This window comes from Tachypleus tridentatus, chromosome 13, assembly GCF_004210375.1.
Source record: "Tachypleus tridentatus isolate NWPU-2018 chromosome 13, ASM421037v1, whole genome shotgun sequence".
NCBI lineage: Eukaryota > Metazoa > Arthropoda > Merostomata > Xiphosura > Limulidae > Tachypleus > Tachypleus tridentatus.
The window spans coordinates 198,138,301-198,154,430 of record NC_134837.1 but is presented as its reverse complement, the minus strand read 5'-3'; the positions used below and the strand labels follow the sequence as shown (position 1 = coordinate 198,154,430).

The window sequence follows — 16,130 nt, the reverse complement described above, 5'->3', positions numbered from 1 at the left end:
GTATCTGGGTGTTTTCTATGGTTATGTTGTGTTTATTTGATTTGCAGTGTTGAAAAGCGTGTGGTGTTTCTTTTATGTTCTTCGAATCTGGTTTTCATTTTTCTGCTTGTTTTTCCAGTACAGAAATTGTGGCAATTGTTGCATTGTATTTTATAAATTATGTTGGTGTTGTGTTTCTCAGTGTAGTTTTGACTTAGCATGGACTTTAGTTTTGTACCTGGTTTTTGAATAAATGCAGTGTTTACTGGAATGTTGTGTTTTAAGTTTTTTTCCAAATGTTAATACCCATACCAACCATTCTGAGATACATTTTTATTTCAAGTGGGTTTCTCGTCATCAAGAATAAAGAGGATTTGTTTTTTTAGTTCTTTTAAATGTAACTAGGCACTTTTACAATTGGTTATTCAAAGTAAGATGGGTGGTATTAAAAAGTTTTCATTTTACATGTTGTTAAGATTTAAATGTGTGTTATTTTATTCCACGTGGCTAATATCAGTTGTATAAATATAAGTTACTTTTGATGTGTATGCTGAAAACATATTTGGACCCTAGAGTTATGATTGGAGTCTGTATGGATCCCATTGGTTTTTCAATGAGTTATTTGTTCGCTATATTGTTTGTACATCTATGAGAATGTTGGTTGCAAGGCCCCTAACAACATACAACCATCAATATTACAGTTCATTCCACTAATTACTGATGTGTTTTCGTAGGCACTCTAAGTGGAAAATCATAAAATGACTCAGTGTGATAAAATATACAAATTGTACTGATAGTGAATGGAATAAAAACAAGTTGCTAATTTAATTGTTAATAGTACATATCCTTGAGATATTGTTTTATAATTTCAAACACCTTAGAAATAAATAGAAATTTCAATAGTTTAAATATTATTCCAAATATCTGCTTTCTTACATATGTGAAGTATAAAGGTAATGATAATAAAAAGTTACTAAGAACTTTTATGCTTCAAAAGTGTCAAACTTTCACAGTTTGTAATAATTTGTTTTCATCCAAGGGTTCAATAACATTAAACCATGTAAACCTTGCAATGATAGTACAAACCTGTCTAAGAAATTTGTTTGTTTATACCATATTGTTATCTTACTTGTGTTTGCCTTTACTTCATACAAGTAACAACCAATAAAACTGTATTGGATGAGTTCATCCTTGTAATGTACTGTATAATATTCAAATCAAAACTTAAAGTGTTTACTGGAACAAAATAACAAGACAATCTCTCAGGTAACAGAGATTTATTGATTAAATGTCATAATCTCAGGCCTGGTTTGTTGCTTGTACAATCAGTAGTTGTCTTATGTTCACTAATAAAAAAATTTGCCTCTAAAAGGCATCGTGAAGCTGTGTATATTTATGATGAATTTGATATATCATTTCACATCTAGGGAAAACAACGTATCTGTATAAGTAATACATTTACATTTGTCTGTCCAGAACTTCTCTCCCAAATTTCTCAATCAAATCTTATATCATTAGCTAGGCCTTTGTCTGAGGAGTCCAAATTACATATAGCCTTTTAATTCAGAATCTCCTTACCTGTTGTTGTTGGTTTTTTTTTGCTTAGTCAAACGTATTGATGCAACGATTCTTTTATGCGATATTGTAATCATCACATGATGACTGGCTTTAATTTCAACCTGAGTTATTTTTACTTTTAAAGCATTTCACACAAAGAATGATGTAATTTTCTAATAAACAAGAAACAATAAATACAACTGCTATGTGCATTCTCAACTTATGTTTGAAATATGCATCAATAATTGATTAAGCACCATAGGCGTATCAATATGTGAAAATTTTCAGATATATAGTTATGTCTGCTTTCATTAAAACTTTGTAATAATGTAGTTTTGATTCATTTTATAAACTGCTATAAACACTTTTTATTTACTTGTTTCTTTAGTGCAGGTTTTATTTTTGATTTTTATGAATTTCATTGTTTCAACTCATGAAACTGTTACACTGAATGTTTATATATGTTTCATACTCTGTACACTATATTAAATACCATTACTTATTGGGGTCTTTGTGTGGTTTATATTAAGTAAAATTATGTATGTGTGGTTCTGTTAAATAAAGTTATGTATGTGTGGTTCTATTAAATAGTTACATATGTGTGGTTCTATTAAATAGTTACATATGTGTGGTTCTATTAAATAGTTACATATGTGTGGTTCTATTAAATAGTTACATATGTGTAGTTCTACTAAATAGTTATATGTGTGGTTCTGACTAAACAAAATGTCTAAAATAATGCATAGCTTAAATGACAGGCCTGAAACTGATAGAATAAATAAAATTCAAGTGAAGAGCATGAACACTGTCATTAAATGTTTTGTGTCTTACAGAAACATGCTTGTTTCTTAAGCAGAGTTTGAATTTTAAAAACTTGATATGAGTGAGCTAACTTTTAAGTGTATATAGTAAAGTGACCATTGAGACTTTGAACAAATCATGAAGTTTTTTGAGCACATTTAATCAGTGTATTCATAGTGACATCAATAAAAGTTTTGTTGCTGTTATTTAAGGATGTATACACATACTAATATTGTTTTCACAACACTTGAATATTTTTGATGCTTACTGGTAACCAGGTGATATTAGTTAGATCTAAGTTAATTAATTTTGGTTAAAATCTATTATCAGTTGTACTTTAAGATGGCATGTAAGCAGTTACTGAAGTGCATAGTACTATATGGACTGTTGTTTTTAATTCTTATTCAATATTTTAGAAATTTTTGCTGTATCATATGTTTCTAAAGATTATCAGCTAGAAAGGAATGAAAATATTGCAGTAGATCATATGGATACCATGACAAATATATTGTAAAAATACATATTCCTAGTTGCATTCATATTCTTAAACATATTTACCATGATACTTTCATATAGGAACGGGCGCTGGCGCTCAGTCTGGACAGTCACTTTTCCCCCCGTGCCAGGAACTGTTGAATTACGAGGACTCGTTAAAGTACAGGTGAACTTGAAATATTTTGTTACATAATATTGTCACCAACAGAAAGATAAAGGTATGTGTCTTATAACAAAGCTAAGCTCTTCATGGTGTATTTAAGTGTATGTAGTGCAAACTTCTTACTATTAGAATTGTAAGAAAACAGGGAAATCTCTCTTCTTGGTAAACTTTCCCTCAGTATTAAAGGTACGTGAAGATGGGATGTGTAACTACAGAATTTTTTGGTGTTTCATAACGCAACATAAAATGTAAATAACTTTATTTTTCAACACATGAAGAAATACACTTGTTTTTCATTTTGCCTTTCATACTAGCTCATGCCAGAAACTTGTATTCTTCACTGTTATATTTAAAATATTGTATCATATCTCGGAGAAGACGTAATGTGAAAACTGGAAAATAAATATAGAATTCTTAACATCTTTTATCGATTTAAAAAATGCATTTACAATAAAAATTATTAATAAATGTAGAATATGAGTTATGGACCAAAATCATTTTATTTATAGATATTGAAGAATATACAAAGTTTTAGGGAAAACAACTAATAGAGGCTTCTACTTTTCAGGTTCATTACTATGAAGATGGAAATGTTCAGTTAGTTACTTCTAAAGAAATAAAAGAATCATTATCTGTTTCAGTGAGTATTTGTTTGTGTTAATTCATAAGAAAATATTTGTATATTCCAACTTCATTTTAACTTGTGGAATCTTAGAATTATACACTAGTGAACTTTTTCTGTTTTGGTACAATATACTGATTTATATTTTATTTCCAATAAAATGTAACTTTCAGTGTATTTATGTATTTCTATTAGCTCTTTCTCATCCTTGTTTGAATGTCAGGATTCACCTAATAAACACGCACAAAGATATTTCAATACCTATCTGACATGTGAAACTGGTAAACTTTGGAAAGTTTATAATATATTACACTTTCTTCGTGGTGGTACAAAATTGAAACATAAATGAGAGTGCTCTGGAGCAGCTGGTACAAAACTGAAACATGAATGACTGTTCTGGAGCAGCTGGTACAAAACTGAAACATGAATGACTGTTCTGGAGCAGCTGGTACAAAACTGAAACATGAATGACTGTTCTGGAGCAGCTGGTACAAAACTGAAACATGAATGACTGTTCTGGAGCAGCTGGTACAAAACTGAAACATGAATAACTGTTCTGGAGCAGCTGGTACAAAACTGAAACATAAGTGAGAGTGCTCTGGAGCAGCAGTACGTACTTTACTGATGACGTCTTCCTTTTCTAAATATGCAGCCCTTGTGCTTCATGTAACTTATTTGTGTATATACTCCCTGTGTCAGTTTCCTATGTTAATTATTTTTCCTATATTGTGTAATAATAGTAATGTTTGTATGATATTTTTAATGTGTACTTTCAAATACAGTGTACGTGTTTCTGCAGTTGCATGTTCTCCACACCATCATTTCATGCCACTAATCATTTCATTATTTCAAATAATGGTTCTCAACTGGGGCATACTCAACAGTTTGCACAATGGTTGTAGGGAAGATATGTGTATGTGACCATAAGAGTGCTCTAAAGGAGATTATATATGTACCTATAACAGATAAAATCTGATTAAAGATTCCAGATGTTCAGTGGTAAATAAAATAACAAAACTAAATTTTGATTTCATAATTAAACTTTGCTTTCTGTTAGATGCATCTAATTATGATTATTTGTTTGTGTGTGTGCTTTTGTAAAGACTGTATTAAAGATACCAGTTAGAATATATGACAGTATTCTGAAGCTTAACGATATATTGTGAAGTAGCTTTCTTTGTCTTTGGGTTAACTTGGTGATTAATGACATTTTTTTAAACTTTGAATGTCTTAGTCAATGTTTACAGGTTTAATGGATGTCTTGTGTGCCAGAATTTGAAATAAAAAAACAACAAAAAACCTTTGTTTACCAAATTATGGGCTTCAAGTTTATATCATCTGTTTACTTGACATCCAGTTTCAAAGTACTACTGGATACCAATCAGATTATTATATGTTCTCTTGTTACACTATGTAAACATCCAAAGGTAATGTCTTAATTTTTATTGGTTGAAATCAATTTAATACCCTGAAGCACTCAAGAATCTTTAACAATACATGGAGAAAACTTGTTTTAAAGGCTTTGTGTACATTGGATGTACCAGGTTTGTAGCTCATACTGGCTGCTAAGTTGTTTTTAAACTCAAAGATCCATGGTTCTGCACCAGGATCAGCTAAAGCTTCTGACTTCTTTACTGATAAAAATAATGAAGGTAAAAAACTACTCTAGTACCACATTTATTTTTAAGATACACATTAACAAAAATACACATGACACATGCTTTAATATTTTCCCACTTATCTGAAACTTCAAACTGGAAAGAAGTTCAGAATGGAAATACTCTTTCTTACTGACAATACAAAATTTTATACTGATGTAGAAAATAGATAAATTAAAAATTCAAGTTTCTTATGATTATATGCATGGCTCAGTCAGAATATGCCTGTCATAACCTTTTACAAAGGTACATTACAATGGAATTGTTTAGGATTTCCCATCAATATAGATGATATTAAATCATTGATTCTTATTATTCCTTTGCATATCCCCTTAGAGAGACATTCATACAGACTGATGGTACTTTCATCATACATTAGCTTTATATACTCGGAAGGAACAGGTTGCGTGATAGACTAGTTGACCAGCATATTCACTCTATAACTAATAAATATAAGCAATTAAGTTGGTTAATTGATATCGCCAGTTGCTTAGGAGTGTCAGTTAGTGTCATGTAAAATAATAATTTCAGATTATATAATTAAATCATTTAATACCAATAAAATAATGAACATATCAAAAGTAGTGTTTTTGATTGTTACTGTTTTCAATTATTCCATGTGTACAAGTATTCTAAATATTGCCAAAATGACTTTTATTATAATTTTTGATTAAATCAGGGTTGTTCAGCTTATTCCATTAGTGTTACCACTTGGAAGAACAATCATCTAATTAAAATTAGTGTTTTCAGTTTTTCCAGCTATCCAAATGTAATCTTTTAATTGATTATTAAATTAAGCTCTAATGACTGTTCCCACTTATTACAATTCCTGAGGCAAGTGCCACCCATGAGTCATACTATCACACTTTGGTGATTGGTTCATGTACAATTTATTTCTAGCACTCTCAGAGAATACTTCCACTATTCTAGTATCTCTGTTACTTTTTCATTCTTGTATATTAAGACACAGGTGGAAAGAATCCTCCTTTTTCCCCACCTGATTTTCTTTGTCAGACCAAATGTTCATTGTGACATACTACAGAGTTTCTCTTCTACATATCTCAGTTTTCTTCTAGCTCTTTTTAACTGGATTTGACAGGAGAAAAACTTTCCCAGTTTATAGAATTGAACCATTGTATTCCCTTTTTCTATCTTGGAAAGGACCACAAAATTTACCCTAATTATAAACCAGTTGTTTATAAATCCACTCTTGGCCACCTGATTAGAATTATTAGTCAGAAAATACTTTCTCAAGAAGAAACATTTTGTTTGTCTCATGGTCTTTAGAAGGCTTACAACACCACATTCTTACAGGCTACATGACCATTTATTAATTTTATCTGTAATTATATGACTTCTCTGTCATTCCAGGCTCCATGTGAGACCTAAATTATCCCAGTCTTTTACACACACTCACTTTCACACAGTAGCTCAGTTTACCCAGGGCTATTTTAAATGGCATGCCTTTTAGCATTAAGGCCAATGCTATAACTGAATAATTTTCTTGACCAGTTGTAAAAAGTCTTTGAGTCAGTGACCTTTAAGATTTACTTTCAGTCATCAAATGTCAGGAATATTGAAAAGAAACTTCCAACTTCCTTTTTTAGATATATGTGAGTGGACCACTGCAGATGGTTTTAAAGTTTTAACATCTCTGTTTTCTTGCATTTCTGCCTCTAAACTTGATTGCATCTTGGTTCCCAGCTGGATCTGGGAGGTGCACAAATTACTTAAGACTTCTCTTGATGCTAAGCTCTGACTATGGTTCTGACATAATATACTTTAACATCTTTGGATGTATTTAGATGTTCTGTGCTTTGAAGTTTCAGCTCTGCACAGAAGCTTTTTGCATCACTCCAATCCAGAGTTTCTATACCATGTCCAATGAATCTCTTCTTCCAGCATTTACATCTTTCTTCATGGTATGATGTCACATGGAACTGTTATCACCACCACTGCATCCCACCTAGCAGTTTATCTTCATGTTTCAATGAGCTGTGATTTTTGCTGATATCAAGGTAAAGTTGAACAAGATGTATCTGATATCAATGACATTGCTGCTTTTCATGATCAGCCTATGCCTCCATTGCTTCTTACTATTTCCCACTGTAATTTTTCATGAGTCACCTGAAGAAGTTAGATACACCTGATTGGAAGTACTGGCTTCCAATCATGAACACTATGTAAGAAGTGTGATATGAAGTAATGATTGCCTATGTTTTACTATTGTGCCACTGCTGTGATATTCAGCAAAGACATTATTTTAGAAATGTTTCAACTCTTTGATGTCTTGTTGACATTAATGTGTCATTAACAGTAATGAACATGGACATAGCAGACAGTCAAATGCAGCTTTGCTCTAAAAAACAAGCAAACCACAGAAATAAAAATTACTTTTTTATATTGTAATCTTCTACTTTTTAATTTATTTTGTATAGTGGTCCAATATGAAAACGTTATATAATTGACTTTTTTTAATGTTTGGTATAGATAGCCCATGAGGCTTTTTACCAATGCATAGTGAACTCTAGACAGCAAGAACTACTCCAACATAAACTGGTTTTGTGAACAAGGGCTAACAACAAATTGGATTAACTATTTTTAATGATTGACTACATGTCACATACATGGTTTTTAGTGTTCTTTCACTTATCAGGGAGGCCACATGTTAATATAGATTTGGGGAATATACAGCATCAATGGAACCAGATCATTTCTGTCATTTATTCAGCAGACAAACAGGGTTACTGATGATGGGTTGAAGCTCCTATAACTCGATGACAAGTGATGAATCAACAGACAGTATCTTCAACAACATATCCACTGAATAATTAAGAAACATAAATGACAACTAAACATGTCATGCATACATATGTATGAACAACATACACTTAAATATGAATCACAAATTTAACATTACATACACTGCAGCAACAGTTTGGGAAAATGAAAAAAATCTATTTGAATAGTCTCTGGTCTTGCAATACACAAGATTTAAAATGACAAACATAAGATATAAACAAAATAGATTCCAGTAAGTAATATTTTTTATTTAATGTGAGATGTTTGTTTACTTAAACCAAAATTTCAGGACTTTTCCAGTAGTCATCTTCCCAGAACCTTAAGGACCTGCTCTTGGTATGTTGTTGTGATACTGATATCAAGGCTTTCTTTAGATAAACCATCACTACTACTCTTCCGTAATGTAATATACTTCCAAAGCTGCCACATTACTGAATGTTTCATCACTGTTTTAAAAACAACTAGTACATGTTTCTAACACTAGGTTTCCTCATTGTGTTAACCATTGTCTCGTGTCTCATGAGTTTCAGGAATATGTATATGTGTAAATTGATAAATCACATTAAGAAAAAATGTCTGCAGTTACATAATATTTATAGCCTAGTTTTATATGTGTTGGAATTGCATTTAACTTCTGAATGTAAATTGTAGTCTAAACTTGTGATTTTTTTTTTTGCAATGAATAAAATGTTTTTTCCTCTGGAAGATCATTTTGTGTTTTAAATAATAGTAAGAATTTATTAATTTAATTGTGTTTGTGAATTATATGCATTTTATCGTGAGATAATATCCATTTAGCTTTTAGGACGGACAAAAGTTTAAAATATATAATATCCATGACTCTCTGACTATATACTAGCATAAAGTGAGAAATCATATTTGTTAAAGTTTTTGTCCCATGTTGTTTAAGACTGAGGAACAGACTGCAAGAGAATTTGTTCAAGTTGTAGAAGAATCGGAAAATGAATACCAAGTGAGTAGATAATCAGTTCATCAGTCATATTTAATATCTTCATTAGAAGTAATAATATCAATCTCTTATAAATGTAAAGAATAAGGTGAAGAAATCCAAATGAACTGGCACAAAACTTGTTGCCTAATTTTTAAACATTCGTAAAACAATTTGAATAGAAAATCTATTCAAGAAACTTGATGCTTTTCAAACTTAACCCATTTGTTCCCAGTCCATTTTTAAGAAATGAAGACTTGTAAATAGTATGAGAGTTAATGGGACTTGTATTATTTTTTTTTAATCAGATGTGTCATTCAGTATAGATATTAATAAAATTCAATGTTTCTCTCACATATCCTTTGCTCAAGAAAATATGTATATTCAAGATGTGATATAAAATTATAAAAATGTCAGTTTATCACTTTCCTGAGGGATGAGTATATCCAGAATCAAAGTTAATTCTTTAGCATATATTCAAGCTGCAAAAATTCTTACGGCTTTTCACAGTAACGTTCTTTACTGGAAGAGAAAAATTTTTATGGGCACTCTATAAATTATAAAGGTAAGTGATGCAGAATAGTATTTACCAGAAGGGATTAACATAATGCAATAAATTAATTTTAAAGAATTTTTTCTAATATAAAAACAACATAAATATGCTTGAAGTAACTTGGAAACACAGCTTTGCACCTCTTGCATAACTATGACAATGTTCATTGCTGGGATTCTTAGGGTTAAGAAACTCAGGCTGTTTAACCATCATTCAGCATTATCATACTGAAACTGTACAACCTTACATTTGAATCCTTTCATTTCAACTCAAAAATATATTGTAATATACTGAAAAATTAACATCTTAATGTGAGAACTTTTAAGTATATGTATGGGTGTGGACAAAGGATTCTTCCACAATAGGTGTCGGTGACTTGTTGGCAATAAATTTTAACAATAAACAGACAACATGCACTCCACTTGTTTTAAATTAATTTGTTCAAAACAACTTAAACCTGTGTATAAAAATTCTTTACACAATGGAGATCATAATTGTATCTTAAATGCTATACAGTTTTCTTCTTATTGTCAAAAGTCCACTTTGGCTAATTCAGTTGCTTTAGAATCCAGTTGACAATCCAAACTATTTTTCTTTACTCTTATTACAATGCTATCGGTGAATAATTTACTTGCACTACCTTGTAGGTTACCACTGTTGTATCCTGAACTTCCAATAATTGTCTTCTCTTCATCAAAGTATACACACAATAGTTCAATTAATTTAATGAAACAAATTATTCTCCTTATCTCTATAAAACTGTTAATCTCACTTTAAAATATCAACTATTTACTCCCACAGTGGCTAACTTTGTGTTTTCTAAATTTTCTCTCACTGAACTTCTCTTTCATTTGACTTTATTTTTACTCTGTTCCTGCTTGTTTGGTTGCTTCTATTTATATATTGATCGCTCAGGCTTCTAGAATTTTCTTTACTTTCAGCACTGGCAAACACTTTCTATGACTTTTACAGCATTATTTAACCAAACTTGTCATATCTGTCACCTTTAAAATAATTGTTTTTAATTTTCTTATTACTACTAATGTCAATTTAGATTAAATTTAAAGTCTTACTGAGGATGTATTAAAAATATGTACTTTTAGATATATATCTCAAATAACCAGAATCTTCCAAAGATGGGGTAGAAGGTTTGAAAATGTATAGTAGATGCAACCTATTCAGAAAATTATTTTCAGATGTTGCATCTGTTTTTGAAGATTTCAGTATTAACTGACATGATTCAAGTGCTTAAAATTTTAAAATAATTTTAGAGTTAAGGTCAGACATGTACAGTCAGTATAATTATACTGGACTTTAAGTTTATTCAGGTGGTACTTGAATCATATAGAGTTCAAGTCTTTTTATTGTGCACTGTTATATAATATCTTGTTCATTCCACCCTATTTTGATTTGTAGATGGCAATTTCAGAGAACTACCAGACGATGTCTGATACAACATTCAAAGCCCTCCGTCGCCAACTTCCTGTCACACGCACCAAGATCGACTGGAACAAGATTCTTAGTTACAAAATTGGCTCTGAATTGAAGCATCAATAACACTTATAGTGTCAGAGAGTGTGGCACTTCCTACAGTGGTTGCTTCAGTTGTTCCATTCCTCATCAAATAAGAACGCTGTACATGACTAATGACAAACATGTAAGAAGACCAGACTATTTGTACGTCAGAAGAATTGATGGCCTGGAAGTTGTAGAGATATAAAACTAGTTTTCTGATGACTTAAGCTACAAGGTACAGTTTAAAATACATGCAGGAAAGTATGCTTGTCTTTTGCTTTAATTATTATTATTTTGGATGTCTGGATTTTTTCATTCAAGCTTAGTTGATGAAATAGTCATTAGTTTTAGGTTATACTCAAGTAAGTAGGGAGGTGATTTTGTTACATTATAAAACAGTGTCCTGCTCTTTGTGCCTTAGTATGTCTCGTGTTCTGAAGAGATGTTGATAATACACTTGACATTTGTTTAAAATGGGAGAAAAAGGTAGTGTAATTACTTCTTATAAAGAGAAAAATGTACAATAATTAATAGAGTAGGAAAAGGTGCAAGTTACAATTCATTTGGGTGTCAAATGCTGAATAAAGGATTTTCAGCAAAGGGGAAAAATATATATATGACCATGTATTTTGTAACTAAAGTTGAATTAATATATTATGATCTGTCAATTATATTTGTTATCAAGATGCAGAAAGTGGTATTTGTCAAATAGTAAGAACAGTTATTGAACAATGTTACTCTAGTTTTTGGTGCTAAGACAATGTAAAATTTAGTTTTTTTTCAGTTTCAGTATCTTTAATAAATATGTTTATTTGATGAGACATTATTTTTATTGTGTGTATGTCTGTATAAAATTTGTTTATTGAATGTACATGTATCTGTATTGTGGAACTTCCCATGTAAATGTTTGTTTACTTTGTTGTGGACGATTGTTACATTTGATGGTTTAACTTTTCCACAGTATACCACTCAATAAATAGTGGCCTACCTTTAGTTACAGGTTATAATAGGTACATTTCTTTCTGTAATTTAATGCTATATTTCACTGATGTATTTAAGAAAATAAGATGTTTGAAGTTTATAATTTTATGTATGTTTAGTAAATGAAAATCTCTTTCACATAGTTGAAGTTAAAGTGGTGCAAACATGAGAATCAAAATGTATTTTTGCATCCATAGTGAAGTAATTATTGTGTTTATATTTGTAGTTTGCCTTGACATGGCTATAACTGAATGTTTATTTGGAGTTACATATGATTTTATTTTAAAACATAACTGTTGGAGAGTCGTGTATACATTCTTTTATTTATGAACCAAAGATTGGGAAATATTATTGAAGATACAACTGTGGGCCAAAAGAAGAAAAAATATAGATATATTTTTCTCATTGTTTCTCAAAGTTCAAAACCCTTCATAGAACTATTAGTTCTCTTACATGCTACAGTACTGTGTGGTACCCATACATAATAGGACACTGTGTGGCAATTATTGTTATATAAGTTGTTTTTTTTTAATCAAGAAAAGCTTGTTCAGGAAAAATGTATAAGATGTTAAAAGTTGAAATATTTCATACCACTGGAGGAATTAAAAACTTAGAAAGAAAGTCAATTGTATGTATGATGCAGTTACTATTATCAGTAGCCATAAACATCTCTAGAGAACGATTAATCCAGACTTGATGCTAGTAAGCGTAATGTTTCTGTAATAAGTGTTTTTCTGTTTTAAACAATTTATTATTATTGTTGTAATCATTATTTTCTTGTTAGATTTGTATGATGTTTTAATAGCAAAGTGATTTCATCGTTTTACGATGAACTAAGAACAAGTTATTTATATGTACACGTGAACAACAAAACAGTAGGAATTTTAATCAAATATAATAGAATGACATATGAACTGTTTTAATATTAAATAAATATTATTATGTATGATTCCAGAATTTGTTTTCTCCATCAGTATATTTCAGAATGTGTATTGAATTATTGTGTATACTAAGTAGTTAGAAGTATTGGTTTTTCACAGTAAAACCTTTTTTTTTTGTTGTTTAAATAGATGTGATGAAGAGAACATATAGATTCAATATGCATCTCAGTCAACAGCTTTAGAATAAGTGAAATTATGATATTGGTGGCTTTTTAAGGTTGATGCTAATGTTAATTTATTCATAAATAGAGCACCAGAGGGGGCTATTGTACACTGTACTAAATAAATGCAATAAAGATATGTACCTCCAATAGGTAACGAGTCCTGCAATTTACTCTTTCAGTTATTGTTATGCTTTAAAATGTCTGAGAAGTTTTACTTAGAACAAATAAAAGTATAATGATATTTAAAATGTCTTGTGTAATGTTCTTTAAAATGATGTATCAAATGATTAATTTGTAGGAGAATGTCAAACAACTATGTTGGACAGTCTTAAAAAATAACTAAAAAATTCTAATAAATGTTTCACTTTTATTATTGTTGTTTGTTACTCTAATGAAGTATTTTATTATAATTTTATTTATTTATTTTTTATGTTCAATTATTAAATACATTTCATATTAACTACTTAGGAAATCTACAAATCTGTTTTACCACAAACCAATATGGTGGTTGGATGTTTAATGTATGAGTCGTGACATTTGAAAATGAGTCATTGAATAAATGTTTTTAAATTATATTAAATGTAGTTAGGTTTTGAAAGGGAGTCTAAGGTCACCTGGAAAGGTCATCTATTTTAACCACTTGCATCATAATACAGTAGTGTGTTGTCTGTTGGTTAGTCAGTAGACACTAAAATGACAACACTTGACGTTCAGTTGGTATTGTAATGGTATCAGCACACACCATCAGTCACAAGAAGAAATACGCTTTCTCTAGACTTTAACACAGCACAGCATGCGAACTTCAGAAGCAGGAAATAAAAATATGTCATTATTAATTTTGGTTTTACTTGCTCTTGAAACAGAACACTGTTAGGGACCCTGCAGTAATACATATGGTACATTATTGCCTGATGAAATTGAGTTTTGTATATTTTTATATGTGTACCCTAAGAGTGCATTCAGATATTTCATTTTGTAAGTTAACTTCTGAATAACAATTTCAATCCAGAATGTCTTGATTAAACAGTGCCATTGTAACATAGTCAACTTCCAATGAATAACTATTGGTATTTTTTCAAAACCCAAAAGTATATGTTTTCCAATGTGCCTTATTTTATACAATTTACATAATTTCAACAAGTATGATTTATAACTGTTTTTAAAACTTTCAATAAATGTTAATGTGTTAATAAAATAGGTATAACATGGTAGAATGTTAGACATCATTTTACAAAAACAAATGTTATAAGTTTACCTTTTCAGAGTTAAAACCTCACATTTGTTATAATATATAATTTGTTTTATTTGACCTTACCCACTATTTTAAAAGTATTTTTACATGAAGTCTACAAAATATTTACAAGTGTCAACATTTTACATCTGGTTACAAGTAAAGAGAGAATGATCTGTTGTCAATATATATACTTTATACCTTCTACTTTTTGTTTTAGCAAAAAGCTATGCAATAAGTTCAAGGTGAATAACTACAACTAGAGCATATAAATTATATCTGAAAGTACAAAATTAAAGTGTTCTAAAGGCTACTTTACTAGTATTATTACTATTAAGTAATATGGCTGTATTTTCATAAAGCAGTCGTGGGATAGTTTCTTTTGACAGTTGATTTACTCCAGTTTGAAATATAATGTGTGGATAGATAAAGGATTAAGGCCTAACATGACCAGGTAATTAAGGCACTCGACTTGTAATATGAGGGTCACGGGTTTGAATTCCTGTCGCACCAAACATGCTCGCCCTTTCAGCTGTGTGGGTGTTATAATGTGATGGTCAATCCCACTCTTCGTTGGTAAAAGAGTGGCTTAAAGAGTTGGCAGTGGATGCTGATGACTGCCTGCCTTCCCTCTAATCTTGCACTGTAAGATCAGGGATAGCTAGTGCAGACAGCCCTCGTGTAGCTTTACGCGAATTTTAGAAAAACAAACAGATAAAGGAAATTATATATTTATATAATTTTTTATAATAAAAAAAATATACACTAAAAACAGAAACAATCGGTCACTAGCACCAGATAAAGTTTACCTCAAGCTTTTAGAATATAAATTTATTAAAAATAACAATATTTAAAGAAAAATGTTTATTTCTACTTATGCCAAATTGTGTGCTTGCAAAATTTATATCCGTAAAAGTACAGCGTATTTATTTATTAGTGTCTTGGATAGGCTTGCCTCTGTTCACAACGGAGTTCAATATTTGGAGTTATGGTTGTTATCTGTAAGTGCAAATCATATTCAGTATTTAGCCTGTTTCTAAATTTGGTTTTTGTAGCCGTATACAGCGAAACTGTTTGCTCACAAAGATATAATGTGGGAAACCAGATCAAAATTTTCAAAGCTCTATTACTTATTTCAGGGTATTCCATGGCCATTTGAATCCAAAATTGTGTTATTTCTTCTTGCTTAAATTTTGTTTTTAGAGTGTAATTAGTTGAAATTTCTATAAGCTGTTCTTCTTCTTTCAGAGGCAAATCGTTAGTATTTGCAGAGTCAACAAAGTGATTTTGAATCCATAGTAATTTTTCTGAATGAGGAAGGAAGTACTCCTCAATAATTACACATAAATCAGATATGTGCTGCAAAACTGAAACTTTTGCATCTTCATTAAAGGAAATTTCATTCGTAAGACGTGCGACTCGTAATCCGAGGGTCGCGGGTTTGCATCCCCGTCGCGCCAAACATGCTCACCCTTTCAGTCGTGGGGGCGTAATAATGTACGGTCAATCCCACTATTCGTTGGTAAAAGAGTAGCCCAAGAGTTGGCGGTGAGTGGTGATGACTAGCTGCCTTCCCTCTAGTTTTACACTGCTAAATTAGGGACGGCTCGGTGCAGTGGGCTAACAACCTACTCACTTAAATACTTGCTGAAGAATCCGCAAGCGATTGCGGCCCTATGCTCCTAGATGGAATCTAATGGTGATAACTAACTAACTAAC

The 16,130-nt window shown here is 30.8% G+C and overlaps 1 protein-coding gene across 4 annotated transcripts in view; it reads left to right on the top strand.

Moving 5' to 3' along the window:
• Positions 1-13,329, top strand: part of LOC143239999 (F-actin-capping protein subunit alpha-like) — a 29,864-nt gene extending 16,535 nt beyond the window's left edge. For 2 of the 4 annotated variants that reach the window (XM_076481744.1, XM_076481743.1), the window contains exons 6-9: positions 2,914-2,998; positions 3,564-3,635; positions 8,988-9,050; positions 10,996-13,329. In XM_076481744.1, the coding sequence (XP_076337859.1) occupies positions 2,914-2,998; positions 3,564-3,635; positions 8,988-9,050; positions 10,996-11,136 (361 nt within the window). In that variant the 3' untranslated portion in view covers positions 11,137-13,329. Of the gene's footprint in view, positions 1-2,913; positions 2,999-3,563; positions 3,636-7,177; positions 7,404-8,987; positions 9,051-10,995 lie in introns of those variants that run through there. The other 2 variants (XM_076481746.1, XM_076481747.1) reach the window with 2 other exon arrangements.
• Positions 13,330-16,130: the final 2,801 nt, after the last annotated feature.